The sequence below is a fragment of the Cebus imitator genome, unplaced genomic scaffold (assembly GCF_001604975.1).
Source record: "Cebus imitator isolate Cc_AM_T3 unplaced genomic scaffold, Cebus_imitator-1.0 Scaffold129, whole genome shotgun sequence".
Taxonomy (NCBI): Eukaryota; Metazoa; Chordata; class Mammalia; order Primates; family Cebidae; genus Cebus; species Cebus imitator.
The window spans coordinates 3,420,445-3,440,186 of record NW_016107444.1 but is presented as its reverse complement, the minus strand read 5'-3'; the positions used below and the strand labels follow the sequence as shown (position 1 = coordinate 3,440,186).

At 37.9% G+C, this 19,742-nt stretch overlaps 1 protein-coding gene across 1 annotated transcript in view; it reads left to right on the top strand.

Annotated features, from left to right (window-relative positions):
- STIL (STIL centriolar assembly protein) overlaps positions 1-19,742 on the top strand; it is a 49,558-nt gene that overhangs the window by 8,012 nt on the left and 21,804 nt on the right. Inside the window, exons 7-13 of the mRNA XM_017540943.2 lie at positions 2,513-2,646; positions 4,555-4,641; positions 8,939-9,089; positions 10,867-10,976; positions 14,409-14,523; positions 15,662-16,627; positions 19,383-19,548. Coding sequence (XP_017396432.2) covers positions 2,513-2,646; positions 4,555-4,641; positions 8,939-9,089; positions 10,867-10,976; positions 14,409-14,523; positions 15,662-16,627; positions 19,383-19,548 — 1,729 coding nt within the window. The remainder of the gene's footprint in view (positions 1-2,512; positions 2,647-4,554; positions 4,642-8,938; positions 9,090-10,866; positions 10,977-14,408; positions 14,524-15,661; positions 16,628-19,382; positions 19,549-19,742) is intronic.

Sequence of the window (19,742 nt, the reverse complement as noted above, 5' to 3'; positions counted from 1 at the left end):
TGAGCCGAGATTATGCCATTGCATTCCAGCCTGTAGTGAGGCTCTGTCTCCAAAAAAAAAAAAAAAAAAAAAAAAAATTGTAGTCTGTCATGAGAGTAAAAAAAAAAAAGGTGGTGATAAAAATTATATTAAAATTGGTTAATTATTATTTCAAAATGTAAGAAATTATGTTCTATATTGTTCTTCATATTTTATTTAGGTTTTAGGTCATTTTTTTCTTAACTATAATTTGACTAATTATAAACCCAAGGGAGGCTAGTGAATTTATTTATAGTATGGGGTTTTAACTATGAATCATGAACATTGCAGATAGAGAAAGGAGATAATTAAATAAAAAGTTACAGTACGCTTGCTTACCGAATTGCCAACTACTTGAGGGTGGAGTTTCTTCACAGAGCTGGATTAGAATCCTCTCCAGTTTTTAATTAATCTATTGTCTACAAATCTGGGTTAGACAATATAAGTACTCTCTGCTTTAAAGTTTGACCAGAGGCCACTCCAAGTATTACACTTCTGGCTTCATTTCCCAGTGACTCCACCCTAGTTCCTGTTAGGCCTTTAGATCTAAAAATGTTTGCCAAAATACACTCAATTCCAAGCCTTATTCTCTAAAAATACCTCTTCAGAACCACATTCTCCCCAGAGTGGTACTTTCTGATTGGAGTGGCCTAAAGGAAAAATTGTTGGCGTATTCCAAAATCATGGAATATTCAAAAGTGAGCAAAAAATGTTTGAGTTAAATGAAACATTTAATTTTCTTGAAGTAATAAAAGTACCTCTCAAGAAGGACATGGGATTTTTTGTTTAAATTAACCAATTAATTTGTTTTCCTTAGTACCCATGCCCATTTACTGGTGTAGCATGAATTTACCTTTCTTGGAATTACTCATCTGTGACTGCTGGGCATGTTGGTAATAACCAGGATGTTCAGTATTCTGTTCAGTTACCTATTCTCCTTGCCCCTTCTGATCTAGAATCATCTGTCAAATTTGTGGCATTTGCTATGCTAGGTGCAATGGCACACAGCTGTATTCCCAGCTGCTTGGGAGACTGAGGCAGGAGGATGGCTTGAGCTTAGGATTTTGAGGCTGTAGTGAGCACTGTGAATAGCCACTGCTCTCCAGCTAGGACAACATAGTGACACACCATCATTAAAAAAAGTTGACATTTGCTCTTTATACACCCTAATATTTACTAGGGCCCATTATGAAATAGGTATTATGTTAGACATTGGAAATAAATAGATTAAAAATTATGCTTACCATCCATTGAATATGTTGACATCTGAACATGGTGTTTTATAATGGAGGTTTATATACAGTGCTGGGAAAGTGGGGGCGGGGGAATGTCCAACTTCCCTGGGGAAATCATGGAAAGCCTGAACTAATTCTTTTAAGGAGTAGGAATTTATCAGATGGGCAAGACATGAGGGAGAACTTTCAAAATAGATGTGTCATTGTTGATATGTAAATCTTATGCCAAATCAGGCTTAGTATTCTTGTCACAAGACCTGACAAATGTATTGTCTTTGTGTTTTAGTGTTATTATAGCAATACAATATATCATCAGTGGTACTTCCAAGGCCTTATATCACTAATGGCATTGTTTTTGTTTTTGAGACAGTCTCACTGTGTCCCAGGCTGTAGTGCAGTAGCGCAATCTTGGCTTACTGCAACCTTCGCTTCCTAGGTTCAAGTGATTTTCCTGCCTCGGCCTCTTGAGTAGCTGGGATTACAGGAATGCACAATGATGTCCAGCTAGTTTTATTTTTGTATTTTCAGTGGAGACTGGGTTTTGCCATGTTGGCCAGGTTGGTCTCAAACTCCTGACCTCAAGTGATCTGCCTGCCTAGGCCTCTGAAAGTGCTGGGATTACAGGTGTCAGTCACCATGCCTGGCTCACTACTGGCGTTGTTCTTAAAGAAAGACATAACAATAAAATTAACAATTCTACTTTTTTTTTTTGTATTCTAACTTACTGTTAATAATAAATATAATAAATATAGTATAATGTCTTTTTAGGGAAGAGTGAGCTTTTGGGTTTTATCGTGATGGTTCCAAAGTCCTTTGACAGTGGTTGGAGGAATATGGTACATAGAAGGTTGATTATACCTCTCCTAATTCAGCCTCTTTCTGTTAGAAGTCACATCTGTTGCAGTCTTGTCAAATCACTTGGATGCATGAACATTTTCCGGTAATAGGGAATTCACTTCTCCTAAGGAAACCTCTTGGTTCTGAAATTGCCTGCCTTAATGTTAACGCTCTTGATTAAAGTAAATTGTAAATAAAGTTATAGAGCAAAACTTTAAAAAGGTATGTAATCTTCAGTGTCCATTTTAATATATAAATGTAAGTTTTAAGGTATTAAATCTTTTTAATCTCTTCCTCCTACCAGGGTCTTTTTTACTGAGTCAAATACTTTGAACTGTTTCTTTTGTGTGTGTGAGACAATGTTCATTTGAATTATCTCCGCTGTCTAAAGTATGCTTCAATGTTTAGATTATGTCTTTTAGGTAAAAAGTACATACTTTCAGTTATTTTCACATGAATGTCTTCTGTTTAGATATCTTACCATGGATGAAACACGAAAATTGTTACTTTTGTTGGAATCTGATCCCAAGGTTTATTCTTTACCATTAGTGGGAATGTAAGTATTACATTATTTATGAAAGCCTTATCAGCCAAATATTCAAATGTATATGATAAGCATATGTCTCACTTGTACTATGCATATTTAGATCATTTTATAAAGCCACAAAGGCAAGTAGTTGTCAGGTTTGTTTTTTTTGTTTTTTTGGGTTTTTTTGAGATGGAGTCTTGCTCTGTTGCCAGGCTGGAGTGCAGTGGCACAATCTCAGTTCACTGTATCCTCTGCCTCCCAGGTTCAAGCAATTCTCCTGCCTCAGCCTCCCAAGTAGCTAGGACTACGGGCGAGCGCCATTACGCTCAGATAATTTTTGTATTTTTAGTAGAAACAGGATTTCACCATATTGGCCAGGATGGTCTCGATCTCCTGACCTTGTGATCCCCCTGCCTCGGCCTCCCAAAGTGCTGGGACTACGGGTGTGAGCCACTGTGCCTGGCCAAGTTTTCTTATTTTACTAGTAGAATCAGCTAAAAGAAGATTTTGCACAATCTCTCTCTTTTTTTTTTTTTTGAGATGGAGTCTCTGTTGCCCAGACTGGAGTGCAGTGGCAACATATCAGCTCACTACAACCTCTGTCCCCCGGGTTTAAGTGATTCTCGTGCCTCAGCCTCCCAAGTAGCTGGGATTACAAGCATGCACTACCATGTCTGGCTAATTTTTGTGTTTTTAGTAGAGATGGGGTTTTACCATGTTGGCCAGGCTGGTCTCAAACTCCTGGCCTCAAATATCCACCCACCTCAGCCTCCCAAAGTGTTGGGATTACAGGCGTGAGCCATTGTGCTCGGCCAGATGTCGCCCAATCTTAGGAAGATCTCCAATATATAAAAGTTGAATTCTATGGCCGGGCATGGTGGCTCACGCCTGTAATCCCAGCACTTTGGGAGGCCGAGGCAGGCAGATCACCTGAGGTCAGGAGTTCGAGACCAGCCTGGCTAACGTGGTAAACCCCATTTCTACTAAAAATACAAAAAATTAGCTGGGTGTGGTGATGCGCATATGTAATCCCAGCTACTTGGGAGGCTGAGGCAGGAGAATTGCTTGAACCTGGGAAGCAGAGGTTGCAATGAGCCGAGATTATGCCATTGCATTCCAGCCTGTGTGACAGAGCCAGTCTGTCTTAAAAAAAAAAAAAAAATTCAAATATTCATACACAGAAAAATAAAGTATATGATTTACTATAAAATGACGAGTATAGAAAGTGAACACTTAGTATTTGTAAGAAAGATATGATAGGGAGCATTTTCCTAGAGAAGACAAACTTGAGCTAGAGCTTTAATTATTTGGATAGTAGAAGGGGAGATTGATGGGGGAAGGGAACCCATGTAAGGGAATGGCACGTGCAAAGTGAATGAGAATGCACAAATGTTCTCTAGACCATGAAATCTACTTATAGTTTGCTGTAGTATAGGCAATGGGTTGTTAATGCTTAAGTAAATATTAAGAGCCTTCTGTGTTTTTGACTACCTATATATGTTATATTATTTAATCCTCAGCAACTCTATGAAGTAGTTTTAGTCTACAAACTAGTCTGTGCTATTTCAGCCCATTCTTTACAGTCCAAGCTAATTCCTTCTAGTATACTGCTTTTATCTCTGTTAACCATTTTGTTTGCCACACCTCAGGTAGAAGAGGACAGAGATGCACGTGCTTGCTCTTTTTCTTTCTCTCTAGATATGTATCTATATGTCTGTCTCTATATATATCGATATAGTTATGTAGATACAGATGTCTATATATTTTTCCTCTTAATTATCAGCATGGTGTGGTGTTTTTAGATTTCTTATTAGTAAGGCTCCTTAATGTATGGCTGATAAAAGCCATACATCTACCTTATCATCTTAGGAAGAATGTAAAGTATGCTATATATGTAAATGACTATGGTTTTCAATTTCAATCTTTTTCTTTTAGTTGGCTGTCTGGAATTATACATATCTATAGTCCTCAGGTATGGGCTTGCTGTTTGCGATACATATTCAATTCCTCTGTTCAAGAAAGGCAAGTGATATTTTATTCTGTAGTACTTTATTTTGATATTTTCCCCCATTCATAGTTTATGGTCTCATTTAAAATTCATGTTATGCCTTAACCTTTTACAATACTTATAATAAACACGTACATTAAGAAAAAAACAAACCTTATATTAAATGAGAATAAAACAAGATTTAAAAAATGAGGTTGCAGTATACATGGAAATACCAAGGAATTCACTTGCCTAAGCACAGAACAGAAACCTTTTAGGGGTGGAAAAAAGAAAACAAACATAGAGATTATCTCCTATAGCATCCTGTTTTATAATTAAGGAGATTAACTTTCAGTGAAATGACTGCAAATGAGTTTGAATTTGTTACCTTACTGGTGTTTTATTAAGTTTCACAGTGTTGCTACTAATACACCAAGAAATATTTGAGACAAGATTTTTAATTTCCTGGCACTGAAGCCTAAGCATTGGAATTAATAGTTAGGGAAACTTTACTTTTAACCTCAACTCATTTAATTTTAGTTTGTACATGATGCCAATATTTGTCTCTTACATTCTTTGTCTATTAAATGAGAAGGTCTATTTTTATCTACCTTGGGTGGCTATAAAAGACTTCAAAAAAAAAAAAAAAAAACTATATTGAAAAGCCAATACAAGTACATGGTAATAAATTGATGTACATAAATATATACAATAAAAGTACATCTCTCTTCCACCCCATTTCCCAAACCCTGTTGTTAGAGGCAATCAATACTATGTGGTATCTTATGCTTCCTTCCTGAAATAGTCAGTACATAGACAAGTATCACCTTTTCCTGGCCTGTAAAAATTGAACCACAAATGGGAACATAGCATTCTTCCTTTTCTTTTTTTTTTTTTTTTTTTCCCTTGAAACGGAGTCTCACTCTGTCCCCCAGGCTGGCATGCAGTGGTGTGATCTCAGCTCACTGTAACCTCTGCTTCCTGGGTTCAAGTGATTCTCCTGCCTCAGCCTCCTGAGTAGCTGGGACTACATCCATGCACCACCATGCCCGGCTAATTTTTGTGTTTTTTAGTAGAGATGGGGTTTTACTATATTGGACAGGCTGATCTTGTACTCCTGACCTCATGATCCATCCTTCTCGGCCTCCCAAGGTGTTGGGATTACAGGCATCAGCCACTGCGCCCAGCCTAGCATCCTTTCTTTTCCGTATGTTGCTTGTTTCTGTATGAATTATACCTTGGAGATCATTACATGTTGGCATATATAGATTTAATGTATATATTTTACAACTGAAGAGTATATAATATTGCATTTTTAAAACTATCTCTTTAGTCTTGCAGATAGTGGTAGACTGAACATTTTATGTATACATTTTTGTGTGCATATGCTAGTGTATTTGTAGGATAAATTTCTAAAAGTGTGTTTTTTTTCTTGGCCAAAGAGTATGTAATTTTAAATTTGGTAGATATTGCCAAATTGCCCTTCAAAAAGACTGCACCAATTTATAATTTTTCCAGCAGTACATAAGAGTGCCTTTTTTCTCTACCTGCACTAACACTGTGGAAGAAATATTTATTGAGCACCTAATATCTATTATGTTCATGATGTTGGGGATGAGAGTAAACAAAATAAAGGTCCCCAGACCAGGCATGGTGTCTCACATCTGTAATTGCAGCACTTTGGGAGGCTGAGATAGGATTGTTTGAGGCCAGGTGTTCCAGGCCAGCCTGGGTACCATAGCAAGACTTTGTCTCTACAAAAAAAAAGAAAACAAAGTTAGCCGGGTATAGTGACACATGCCTGTAGTCCCAGCTATTCAGGAGGCCGATATGGGAAGATCGCTTGAACCCGAGTTCAGGCTGCAGTGAGCCATGATTGTGCCACTGCACTCCAGCCTGGCCAACACAGTGAGACCCTGCTAAAAAAAATAAAATAGGCTGGGTATGGTGGCTCACACCTGTAATCCCAACACTTTGGGAGGCTGAGGTGGGTGAATCACTTAAGGCCAGGAATTAGAGACCAGCTTGGCCAATGCGGCGAAACCCCATCTCTACTAAAAATGCAAAAATCAGCCAGGCGTGGTGGAGCACACCTGTAATCCCAGCTACTTGGGAGCCTGAGGCAAGAGAATCACTTGAATCTGGGAGGCAGAAGTTATAGTGAGCTGAGATTGCACCACTACACTCCAGCCTGGGTGACAAAAAAATAAAATAAAAGTCCTGCAGAGATAGGCAATAAACAGAATAAGTAAAATAAATAGGATGTTAAAAGGGGATAAGTACTGTGGAGAAAAATAAAGCCAGAGAGGAGGATGCTGTGTGTCTGAATGATAGTGGCAGGTAAAGAGTTGCAATTTAAATAGGTGATCAGGGAGGCAAAGACTTGAGGTGAGAGTAAGCCATGTCAGACTGTCTGGGGCACTGTCCTAGGCAAAAGATGTGTTAAGTATAAGGACCCTGGGTGAAAGATCACCTTACATCTTCAAGGAATGGCAAAGAGGCCACTGTGTGGCTAGAGAGGAGTGAAGGAAGAGGGGAGTAGCAGGAGATGAGCTCAGAGAGGTAAGTGGAGGGCTGTTGTTAAACTTTTGACCTTTGCTAATCTGATAGATGAAAAATAATCTTTTCCAGTGTTTTATAACATCATCTTCTAGGAACTGCCTAGTCATGTCTTTGGCCATTTTTCTCTTAAGTTGTGCATCTTTTCATATTGCTTTGTAAGAGCTAGTTTGTACTAGCAAGCTCTCTCTCTATGTGTAATATGCCTGTAATCCCAGCTACTTGGGAGGCTGAGGCAGGAGAATTGCTTAAATCCAGGAGGTGGAGGTTGCAGTGAGCTGAGAAGTGTTATTGCACTTCAGCCTGGGCAACAAGAGCGAAGCTCCGTCTCAAAAGAAAAAAAATACAAGGAAAAATATATATTTGTAATATATAGCAAAAGTTTCCCCCCCATATTGTCATTTAAGTTTGTTTAACAGTATTTTTCCCAGCCGGGCAAGGTAGCTCACACCTGTAATCCCAGCACTCTGGGAGGCTGAGGCGGGTGCATCACCAGGTCAGGAGTTCGAGATTAGCCCAGCCAATATGTTGAAACCCTGTCTCTACTAAAGATGCAAAAATTAGCCAGGCATGGTGGCACGCACCTGTAATCCTAGCTACTCGGGAGACTGAGGCTGGAGAATCGCTTGAGCCTGGGAGGTGGAGGTTGCAGTGAGCCAAGATTGCGCCACTGCACTCCAGCCTGGGCAACAGAGCAAGACTCTGTCTCAAAAAAAAAAAAAAAAAAGTATTTTTCCCAAATAGACTTACTGATTTTTGGTCATATTTACTAATATTTTTTCCTATCATGCTTAGAAAAGATTCACCCACTCCAAGTGTGTTTACTGAAGTAAAACAATTACTTGTATTTTCTTCAGATGCTTTTGGAGTTCTACTTTTTACATTTATTTTAACTTTTCAAGATGATTAGTTATATTTAGATAGCAGAAATTAAATGTTAGTTTTAGATTCTTTGCTATGATTTAGTAAAGTTTTATTATCAATTGCTGATGCTGCTTTAAGTTCATATCAACAGTAAAATCCTCAGTAAAATTAATTTTGAATTGCTCTCTTATTTTTTCTTTTTTAGACAGAGTCTCGCTCTGTCATCCAGGCTGGAGTGCAATGGGGCGATCTCAGCTCACTGCAACCTCCCCCTCCCAGGTTCAAGCTATTCTCCCTATCTCAGACTCCGGATTCGCTGGGATTACAGGCACCCGCCACCACGCCCGGCTAATTTTTGTATTTTTAGTAGAGATGGGGTTTCACCATGTGGCCAGGCTGGTCTGGAACTCCTGACTTCCAGTGATCTGCCCACCTCAACTCCCAAAGTGCTGGGATTACAGGCGTGAGTCACTGTGCCTGGCCCCCACATAATTTTAAAATAATGCAGTCAGGACCAAGAAAAGTCCTGTTCCCGAGGCTGGAGTGCAGTGATGTGTTCATGGCTCACTGCATCCAAACTCTTGGGTTTAATTCTCCCACCTCTGTCTCCCCATTAACTGGGACTATAGGTGTGAGCCACCAGGCCCAACTAAGTTAAAAAATTTTTTTTTTTTTTTTTTTTTTTTTTTGAAGAGGGGTCTCGCTATGTTTACCAGGCTGGTCTTAAACTCCTGGCCTCAAGCAATCCTCCCACCTTTGGCCTCCCTAAGTGGTGGGCCTCAGTTTTTGAACAAATATTGGACCTTTTAGTCTATTTTGTTAACTAGATTGGGAGACTCACGTGAAGTTATTTGAGTGTAATCATGTTATTCTCATTAAATTTTAATTAAATGGCATTTTTTTGTGCAGGGTTTTTTCAGAATCTGGAAATTTCATCATAGTTCTCTATTCTGTGACACATAAGGAGCCTGAGTTTTATGAATGCTTCCCTTGTGATGGCAAGATACCTGACTTTCGGTTTCAGTTGCTAACCAATAAGGAAACATTACATCTTTTCAAAGTAAGTGATTTGATTATCTAGTACATTAGCGACTGTTTAGGGTTTTGCACATTGGCAGTTTAAGCCCAACAACTTTTACCCTTTAAAATAGTAATCCAAACTATTATGCTTTGTTTACTTATAAATAATCTTATTAAATACTAACTTTATTCATTTGTGGTTAAATTTTTTTTTTAGTAAATCTTAGATTATGTTTTCAACCAAATTATAATGACAACCAGAGGTTACCCACAGAATAATTTGGCCATGTTTTTTTAAAATCTTTGAAGAATATGTCAGTTGTTCATATGTTCTATCATTTTATACTTTTGAAGGTTAACTTTGTGGGATCTCGATACTTTTCTTTGTCCTGACTGCCTTTTTTTTTTTTTTTTTTTTTTTTTTGCAACAGAGTCTTACTCTGTCACCTAGGCTGAAATGCAGTAGCGTGATCTTGGCTTACGGCAACCTTTGCCTCCTAGGTTCAAGTGATTCTCCAGCTTAGCTTCCTGAGGTAGCTGGGATTAACAGGCACCCACCTCCATGCCCAGCTAATTTTTTTTTTTTTTTTTTTTTTCAGTAGAGACAGAGTTTCACCATGTTGCCCACACTAGTCTCGAACTCCTGACACTTTAGGTGATCCACCTGCCTTGGCCTCCGAAAGTGCTGGGATTATAGGCATGAGCCACCGCACCTGACTGTGACTGTATTATTTTAAAAACGTGTGGGAATAACAAATGGTTTTTTATACTTAAAGTCTATTATTTATGTTATATATCTAAAGAAGCAGAATAGATTGTTACTATATCATCTAATAAAATACCTAGAAACACAACTAGATGATGATCATAGAAAAAGTAGATCTTTAGTCCAGGCATGATGGCTTACACCTGTAAACCCAGCACTTTGGGTGGCCAAGGCAGTCGGATCACCTGAGGTGGGGAGTTTGAAACCAGCCTGGCCAACATGGTGAAACCTGTCTCTACAAAAGATACAAAAATTAGCCCAGCATGGTGGCAGGCGCCTGTAATCCTAGCTACATGGGAGGCTGAGGCAGGAGAATCGCTTGAACCCAGGAGGCGGAGGTTGGGATGAGTGAGCTGAGATTGCCATTGCACTCCAGCCTGGGCAACAAGAACAAAGCTCTGTCTCAAAAAGAAAAGAAAAAGTAGACCTTTGAAACTAGATGTCATTATGTGAAAATATTCAAAGGCTGTTTTTCAGTAAAATTATTGGTTATTTTAGATCTCAGACCAATAATAAAAGTACATTCTTTTTTATATTAGAAAAATACTGAATACCTCTAAATAACCATGCCTTTCCACTCAGATCTTATTTAGTACCTTCTTGGAGATCATGTAAAGTTTATAAATTTGTATATTCTATATAAATATATTTTATATTATATATTCGTATTGTATAATATACACAATATATTTTATATATGTTATATATAAATGTTTACATATAATTACATATATTTTAATTATAAATATAATCTTAACTGAGATCTAATATTTTATTTCTGTTTTAGAGACATCATTTACTGTTTTATTTAGATGGTATTCTCAGTTCATAGTTATATTCACTGAATTTGTGATTATAATACAGGTGATTAACTTTTCTCTTTCACTTATGTAGCAGGAAAGTGGACAGTTTATAAAAGAGGGCTACAATTACAGAAATCAGAAGTTTGCCACTCCCACATCTAGTGTTTCAGAGCTACTTTTCAACTAAATAGAATTCTTTGGTGTTTTTATTTAAGTCAGATTTCAAAATATGACCTACTTCATTTCAGAATGTTGAACCTCCTGACAAAAATCCAATCTGTTGTGAATTGAGCGCTGAAAGCCAAACTGCAGAAACAGAGTTTTTCAGTAAGGCTTCCAAGAATTTTTCAATTAAGAGGTAAAAGATCTTTGTATTATTATGTGTATTTTTTTTAAATTACATTTATTAGTTTTTGGTGAGTAATTAAAATAACTCTAAGTTATTTCTTTTTTTTTTTTTTTGAGATGGAGTCTCTCTCTGTTGCCCAGGCTGGAGTGCAGTGGCACAATCTCAGCTCACTGCAACCTCTGCCCCCTGGGTTCAAGCAATTCTCCTGCCTCAGTCTCCTGAGTAGCTGGGACTACAGGCGTGCACCACCACGCCCAGCTAATTTTTTAGTATTTTAGGTAGAGATGGGGTTTCATCATGTTGGCCAGGATGGTCTTGATCTCCTGACCTCGTGATCTGCCCGCATTGGCCTCCCAAAGTGCTAGGATTACAGGCGTGAGCCACTGCGCCCTGCCAGAGTGTAAGTTATTTCTGATGAAACAGTTTTTAAATCTTATGTACCATAGGTGTCTTTGCTTTAAATGCATTCCTTCATATTTACTAGGAAGTTGGATAGTAATTTTAATGAAATAGCAATTCTGATATGGTTTTCATTTGGGCTGATGTATTATATAGGAGAAACACAGAAGTATTTGTCAAGAAGTTGTCTTGCTTAGAAAGAATCTGCTTCTTGTTTTGTTTGATGCTTTCTGTTTGTTCTTTCTTTCATTATAAGTTTCTTATTTTAATTTTTAAATTAGATATGGGGTCTCGCTTTATTGGCCAGGCCGTTTTCGAGCTCCTAAGCCTCAACTGATCCTTCTGCCTTGGCCTCCCAAAGTGCTGGGATTACATGTGTGAACCATTGTGCTTAACCCTTCCTTACAGTTTTAAATCTGGACCTGTCAGATAAACTACTATAAAAGTAACTACTAGCTGTGTATGATGGCTCACACCTGTTATCCCAGCACCTTGGGAGGTCAAGGCAGGTAGATCACCTGAGGTCAGGAGTTTGAGACCAGCCTGGCCAATATGGTGAAACCCTGTCTCTACTAAAAATACAAAAATTAGCCGGACATGTGGAGCATGCTTCTAATCCCAGGTACTTGGTAGGCTGAGGTGGGAGAATTGCTTGAACTCAGAAGGCAGAGGTTTCAGTGAGCTGAGATCCTGCTGCTGCACTGCAGCCTGGGCGATGGTGTGAGACCCTGTTTCCAAAAAAAATGTAACTCCTACCTAAAAAAAAAAATTGTTTTAAAATTTATAAAACACACTTGGAGAATATTAATTAAATAAAGGCTTGTGACTTTTTGGGTCAGTATATTCTACCTTTTGTGGTAAAGAAGATATTCCCGACCCAGCACGGTGGCTCACAGCTGCAATCCCAGCACTTTAGGAGGCCAAGTGTGTGGATCATCTGAAATCAGGAGTTCAAGACCAGCCTGGCCAACATGGTGAAACTCTGTCTCTACTAAAATTCCAAAAATTAGCCGGGCATGGTGGCATGCACCTGTAGTCCAAGCTACTAGATTGCTGAGGCTCGAGAATCACTCGAACCTTGGAGGTGGAGGTTCCTGTGAGCTGAAATCGTGCCACTGCACTCCAGCCTGAGCAACAGAGCAAGACTCTATCTGTTCCCCAAAAAAACTAAGAAATGGATTTTATTGCTCAGTGTCAACAGTTTTGTGTATATGTTCATCATAAGTACAAAACAGATATTAATTCCATGCCACAACTCAGATGTTCAAAAAATATATAACTTAAAAATATTAGTAATTGAACTTAATATCTATTTTAGGCTGGGTGTGGTGGCTTATGCATGTAATCCCAGCACTTTGGGAGGCCAAGGTGGGCGGATCACCTGAGGTCACAAGTTCGGGAACAGCCTGGCCGACATGGTGAAACCCCATCTCTACTATAAATACAAAAATTAGCTGTGCGTGGTGGCAGGCACCTGTAATCCCAACTACTCAGGAGGCTGAGGCAGGAGAATTGCTTGAACCTGGGAGGTGGAGGTTGCAGTGAGCCGAGATCGCACCATTGCACTCCAGCCTAGGGGACAAGAACGAGACTTTGTTTCAAAAAAAAAAAAAAAAAAATCTGTTTTAGGCCCCTATTTATTCTACTGGATTATAGACACCAAATTTTAGTTAATTCAAGTTGTTTCTTTATTCCCTTTTCTCTGGGGTTATGTGTAATGTAGCAGGGACTAATGGTATGTCAGTATTGGTGATATGGGGTGACATGATTCTCATCCATCTGTGCTACAGTAGTCTGTTGAGGTGCTTTCATTTGCATCTGGTCTTTGTCAGATTTGTGCAGGTTCCTGCTGCAACTTTTGACCCTATTCGGGCCACTGGCTTTCTTGTTTCCTGTCCATGTTGTACTGAGCACTTTAGAATACATTATATATCTTAAGCTGTCTTGGGTGTCAGAAAAGGTTTGTGGTACTGTTGGAGACTCATTTCTGCTTAAACATCATGCAGATGTTCTGATTGCTTCATTGTAATACCTTGTACAGGAACAACTCTGTGAGAGTCTGTCTCTTCAGACTATCAAGGTTTAGGGTAAAAGGTCTCTTCTGCTATTTGATTTTCTTTTTTTTTTTTTGAGACAGGGTTTCACCATGTTGGCCAGGCTGGTCTTGAACTCCTGACCTCAGGTAATCCACCTGTCTCGGCCTCTCAAAGTGCTGGGATTACAGGCATGAGCCACCACACCTGGCCTGCTGTTTGATTTTCAAATCTGCCTTGGAGTTTCTGTTGTTATCCCTGCTAGGGAGGATTCAACTTTCATGAAACAGAATGCAGGATGCTTTTTTAGGGATCCCATTAATTTTGAGTGCTGTTAGCTTCATTCTGGCTTTTCTTTTTGCACATACTATAGAGACTTTGTCTATTATAGGATGTGAAAAAGGCTGCTGCATATAGTATTCCATATCTTTAGTCTTAAACACTTATTTCAGCTTTTCAAACTCTGTACCAGCACTGAGAAATTTTCTGTTACTCCAGGGCATACCATCTGTGATACAATGACTATACCTGACTAAATGGGAGAGTAGTACCTTGATTTCTTAAAGTATTTACATAGGAAATATAATTCCTTATTTGGCTTTCCTTCTTAATACAGAGGGTTTGTAATACAGTGTGTTTAATATACTAAGTATATGCCTTTAATGCCAGATTATAAATTTTTTGACAGTAAGTACTATGTCTCATTCTGTATTCATCAGAGTGATCAACTAGAGGGTGCCCAGTGACTGTTGATTTGTTATGACATTAACAATACAAGGTTAAACTTGCCATGATCAGGCAAGTAGGGTAGTTTATTAAGGCTGACTAGGACAGCTTCCCTGGTCAACTAACACTGGCCTGCAAAATAAAATAATTTGTGGTTGTCAGATACTAAGTTAAATGATCTGAGTACTACTGCAACTTATTAAAGGACTTCATTCAATTTCTAGAATAAAGAACAAACACTGGATTACCAAAGGCTTTTCTGGTCTCCCTTTCTATTCTTTAGGTCTTCCCAAAAGTTATCTCCTGGAAAAATGCCAATAAATGATCATGACTCTGGTGTTGAAGATGAAGATTTTTCTCCAAGACCAATTCCTAGTCCTCATCCAGTGAGTCAGAAGGTATCACTGATTTTAAAATACATTCACTTTTGTGGTTAGAGATATAAGTCTCATCATGTTAAAACACTAGATAATACTACCTGAAACCTAAGTATCATTCTTAGATATATCTAGATATTTATATCTCTATGGATATATCTCTATATAGAGATATAAGTATCTCACAGTTACATATAATTATTCATATTATATGTAATAATATATACATGTGTGTCATATATATGTAATAAACATGTATGATTATTATTCCTAGAGTAAACTGAGGCATAGATTGGTTAAATTATCTACCCAAGATCATACAATTAGTTAGTAGTAAAGTTGGGATTCTAATTCAGGAGGTTTGGTTTTAGAATCTGATGCTAATAACCATATAGACTCAACATTATATGCTATCAATAGAGCTTGACACTGGTTTTTATCACTATATTCTGAGAAAACATTCTACTTGCTTTCAGAGGTTAATTGCCAAAATTCTTGTCACAATTTTTGGATTGCTACCAACCTGTGGGTTATTTTAGATTGTTGTTTAATTGGTGTAATTACTTATTTTAGAAGAAAAAGGAATGGGAAGGATTTTTTAAAGTTAGTGTCAAATTATAACCAAATTCATCACAGCGAGTATTTTGTTTACTCTTTTTTGCTTTCCAACTCTTAGTTGATAACAATAGAAGGAATAAGAGTGAGTGACTTCTTAGTGGATAAATATTTATTGGAAGATTTTACTATTTAAGGTACATAAGCATTTGTTACTAGGTCTGTGAAAACATTCTGCCTGTGGTAATTTCTATTTTTTGCAGAGAGAGGATTTAAAAAGTTGTATAAAACAGTTTTTCATGTTGTGTTTTGTGATCTTAGCAGTGTTAGTGTTTTAATAAAAAGAGTTCCATTATTAAATAAGTTTGGGAAGTGTTTAGTTGTATTCTTTTAGGGCAAGAACCTTGTTTATTTTGCTTAAAATTGTATTCCTAGGTTAGCACATAAAACATGCCCAGAAAATATTTGCTGATGGTCTACATAAAGAATGAACACTTGTTAATATGTAATTAGATATGATCTGGGAAATACTGGTCTGAGGAAAATAAAGGATACATTTTCTCGTAAAAAAATACTTTTTATCCTGTTTCTTTCTTATTTGTAGATTTCTAAGATCCAACCATCAGTTCCTGAACTTTCACTTGTGTTGGATGGCAATTTCATAGAATCAAACCCTTCGCCTGCTCCTTTGGAAATGGTGAATAATGAAAATTCTCCTTTGATTAACCACTCTGAACACTTGAAGCCATTGCAACCCCAGCTTTATGATGAGAAACACAGTCCAGAAGTTGAAGCTGGAGAGCCTTCCTTGAGAGGAATACCAAATCAGTTAAACCAGGATACGGCTCTTTTGAGACACTGCAAAGTAAGACAGCCACCTGCCTGCAAGAAAGTGAACCCGCATACCAGGAACAGTGTTAAACCATCTTCTCATAATGGGCCATCTCCTGATATGTTTGAAAAGCTCCAAGCAGTTGCTGCTGGAAATGTACAAAACAAAGAGTATCCTGTAAGAGCCTCCACACTTAATTCTAGGCAGTCTTCTCTTGCCCCACAGTCCCAACCACATAATTTTGGTTTTTTACCCCATAATTCAGGAAGGCCAATGGAACTTCAGATACCTACTCCTCCACCGCCATCTTACTGTTCCACAAACGTTTGCAGGTGTTGTCAACATCATAGTCATATTCAATATAGTTCACTAAATTCTTGGCAAGGAGCAAATACAGCTGGATCCATTCAAGATGTTCAGTCTGAAGCTCTTCAGAAGCATTCATTATTTCACCCAAGTGGATGTCCAGCTCTCCACTGTAATGCATTCTGTTCTTCAAGTAGTCCTATAGCCTTGAGACCTCAGGGAGCTATGGAAGGTTGTTCTCCCCATAGCAATGCAGAACCATCACCTGTGGCAAGACTACCTTCACATATGGACTCATGTAACCCACAGCCTTGCACAGTGTGTGTACACACACCCAAGACTGAGTCAGATAATGGAATGATGGGACTATCTCCAGATGCATATCGGTTCCTCACAGAACAAGACAGACAGCTGAGACTACTTCAGGCACAGGTTTGCTTGGTGCTTTCCTAGTTCTATTAAATTCTTGGTTTTAATTATGATTTCTTAAAAACTGGTACTTCTCCTCAATAGTTGTTTTATAGAATAGAATTGTAGAATGTCAGAATTAGAAGAGACCTTGGAACTGAATTCTAGGCCCTCTTTTTTTCTTTTGAGCAAGAGTCTTGCTCTGTTGCCCAGGCTGGAGTGCAATGATCTTGGCTCACTGCAACCTCCGCCTCCTGGGTTCAAGCAATTTTCCTGCCTCAGCCTCCTGAGTAGCTGGGATTACAGGCATGTGCTGCCATGCCCAGCTAATTTTTGTGTTTTTAGTAGAGACGAGGTTTTACCATGTTGGTCAGGCTGGTCTCGAACACCTGACTTCATGATCTGCCTGCCTCAGCCTCCCAAAGTGCTGGAATTACAGACATGAGCCACCGCAAGTGGCCTGATCCTCTTGTTTTACAGGTAAGTAAAATGAGGATTAGAGAGAATAATTTAACCCAATGCCACATTGCTAGTTAGTAGTAAAACCATCTTATGCATATCCTAACCTACAATAGAATTGTATTTTATTTTTTGCCTCCAATGAAGTCTGTTATGATTAACTAAACCTTTATATATAGCTAAATATAAAGTCTGGATAATGGCTTCTGCTTCATCTCTAGTTTGTCAGCCCTATATAATGCTTAGCCAGTATGCCCTTAAAGAAATAGTTAGAACCTTTCTGTATATCTATACTGGACTTATTCTACTTCTTGTATTCTGAAATGTTCCCTTTCCAGGACCTCTGTTGCGGGTTTCTTAGTCTTTTTTTTTTTTTGAGGTAGAGTCTCATTCTGTTGCCCAGGCTGGAGTGCAGTGGTATGATCTAGGCTCACTGCAACCTCTGCCTCCCAGGTTCAAGTGATTCTCCTGCCTCAGCATCCCCTAGTAGCTGGGATTACAGGCATGCACCATCATGCTGGGCTAATTTTTTGTATTTTTAGTAGAGACGAAGTTTCATCATGTTGGTCAGGCTAGTCTCTACAGAGTTCTTAGTCTTAATTATATCCTTGTGCAGAGTTTAGTCTGTAAATGTTGTCTTTTTTCTTCTTTCCTCACAGACGTCCTTCTTTCACATACCTACCCCAAACCAGCTGTTCCTCTTTTTCCCCCCAACACCAGTGGGAACAACCTGAAATGTATTTAAAAATTTTTTTCATGATCCTGTAACTATGCAAATACCTGTATAATGTGCATATATATACATATGACTTTTAAAAAAAATCTTTGTTCTATAAAATTGGAGTTACAGTGTTTGCATTTTATCAAAAAAAAGACAATGACATTTTCAAATCAGTGAAAATGCTTTGGGAACATCTGAAAAAAATTTAGCTCTGCTGTTTTTAAAACCTAGATCAATTCTTTGAAATTGTAAAATATAATTTGTTTTAATTTGTTTAATTTTTTTTTTTTTAAAGTAGAGTTCTCGGCTGGACTCGGTGGCTCACGCCTGTAATCCTAGCACTTTGGGAGGCTGAGGTGGGTAGATCACTTGAGGTCAGGAGTTCAAGACCAGCCTGGCCATCATGGTGAAACCCCATCTTTAAAAATAATAATAATATAATAATAAAGAAAAAAAATGTTATATCCTTCCTGCAGGAGATAGCTAAATAATAATAATAATAATAAACAAAAATAAAAGTTAAAAAAAAAAAAGAAAAAAAAAATAGAGAAGAAGAGTTCTCACTATATTGCCCAGACTGGTCTTGAACTCCTGGGATCAAGTGATCTTTCTGCTTTGACCTCCCAGAGTGCTAGGATTATAGGCATGAGTTACCATTCCTGGATAATGTAAAATATCAATTGGAATTTAACATTATAAACACTTACCAAAAATTTTAATATACCTAAATATTTTTACATTGAAAACAGTTATTTCTCATTTATGTCCTGATTTCCTGTCTTGTTCAAAAAAGGACTAATTAGAAAAATTATGCTATTTAGAAATCTCAGTTACTTGGAATTTGTATACTTAAAATGTAATATTATAGACCACAGGCCCTGGTCTAGATTACCTGAATCATATTTAGAAAATATTAAATATGATATAAAAAAATGCTTCTGTGTATAAAGACACGTAGTATTTTCCATATATATATATATATATATATATGAACTTAATTTTTTTTTTTTTCTGAGACAGAGTTTTGCTCTTGTTGCCCAAGCTGGAGTACAATGGCACGATCTTAGCTCACCATTCACACTTTTTTACATGAGTATCAACTTATAAATACTAATCTAAACACCTTTATGTTTTGCTTTTAAATGTATACTTAAAGGCTGAGGTGGACAGATTGCTTGAGCCCAGGAGTTCGAGGCCCGGCTGGGCAACATGGCAAAACCCGATCTTTACAAAACATATGAAAATTAGCCAGGCAGTGTAGTTCCAGCTACCCAGGAGGCTGAGGTAGGAGGATTGATTGAGTCCTTGAGTCCTTGAGGCTGCAATAAGCCATGATTACACCACTGCTCTCCAGCCTGGGTGACGAGCAAGACCCTGTCTCAAAATAAAATAAAATGAAATAAATGTAAAAGTGCTTCTTAACTAGTGAGAATTGCTTTCTAGATTGAATAAGTTTCATGGTATGGTCTAGTTGAAATGTGGGAAAATAGACTTAAAAGTCAGTTTCTTATAACTAGAGTGCTTTGTAATTCATTATTAAACTGCTGCCAGTTTTAATTACTTCCCTGTCAGTTTAAAGTATGTTTTTAATTGATACAGATTCAGCGTTTGTTGGAAGCACAGTCTCTGATGCCCTATTCCCCTAAGACAACCACTGTTGAAGACCCAGTACAAGCTGGAAGACAAATGGAGTTGGTTTCTGTGGAAGCACAGTCTTCCCCTGGCTTGCACATGAGAAAAAGTGTAAGCATTGCTGTGAGCACAGGTAATTTCAGTTTTTTTTATTTGTAAGGAAATTTTAAAAAATGCTTTTGAACTTTTATGTTCAAATTGGTGCACAGTGGAATAGGAACAAAAACCAAGGTGATGAGAGTGTGACTTAGGTTTTTGTGTAATTTTACTCTTTGTGAAATAAAACTACACTTGCAAACTACATAACATGATGTACTGTTTGGTTTT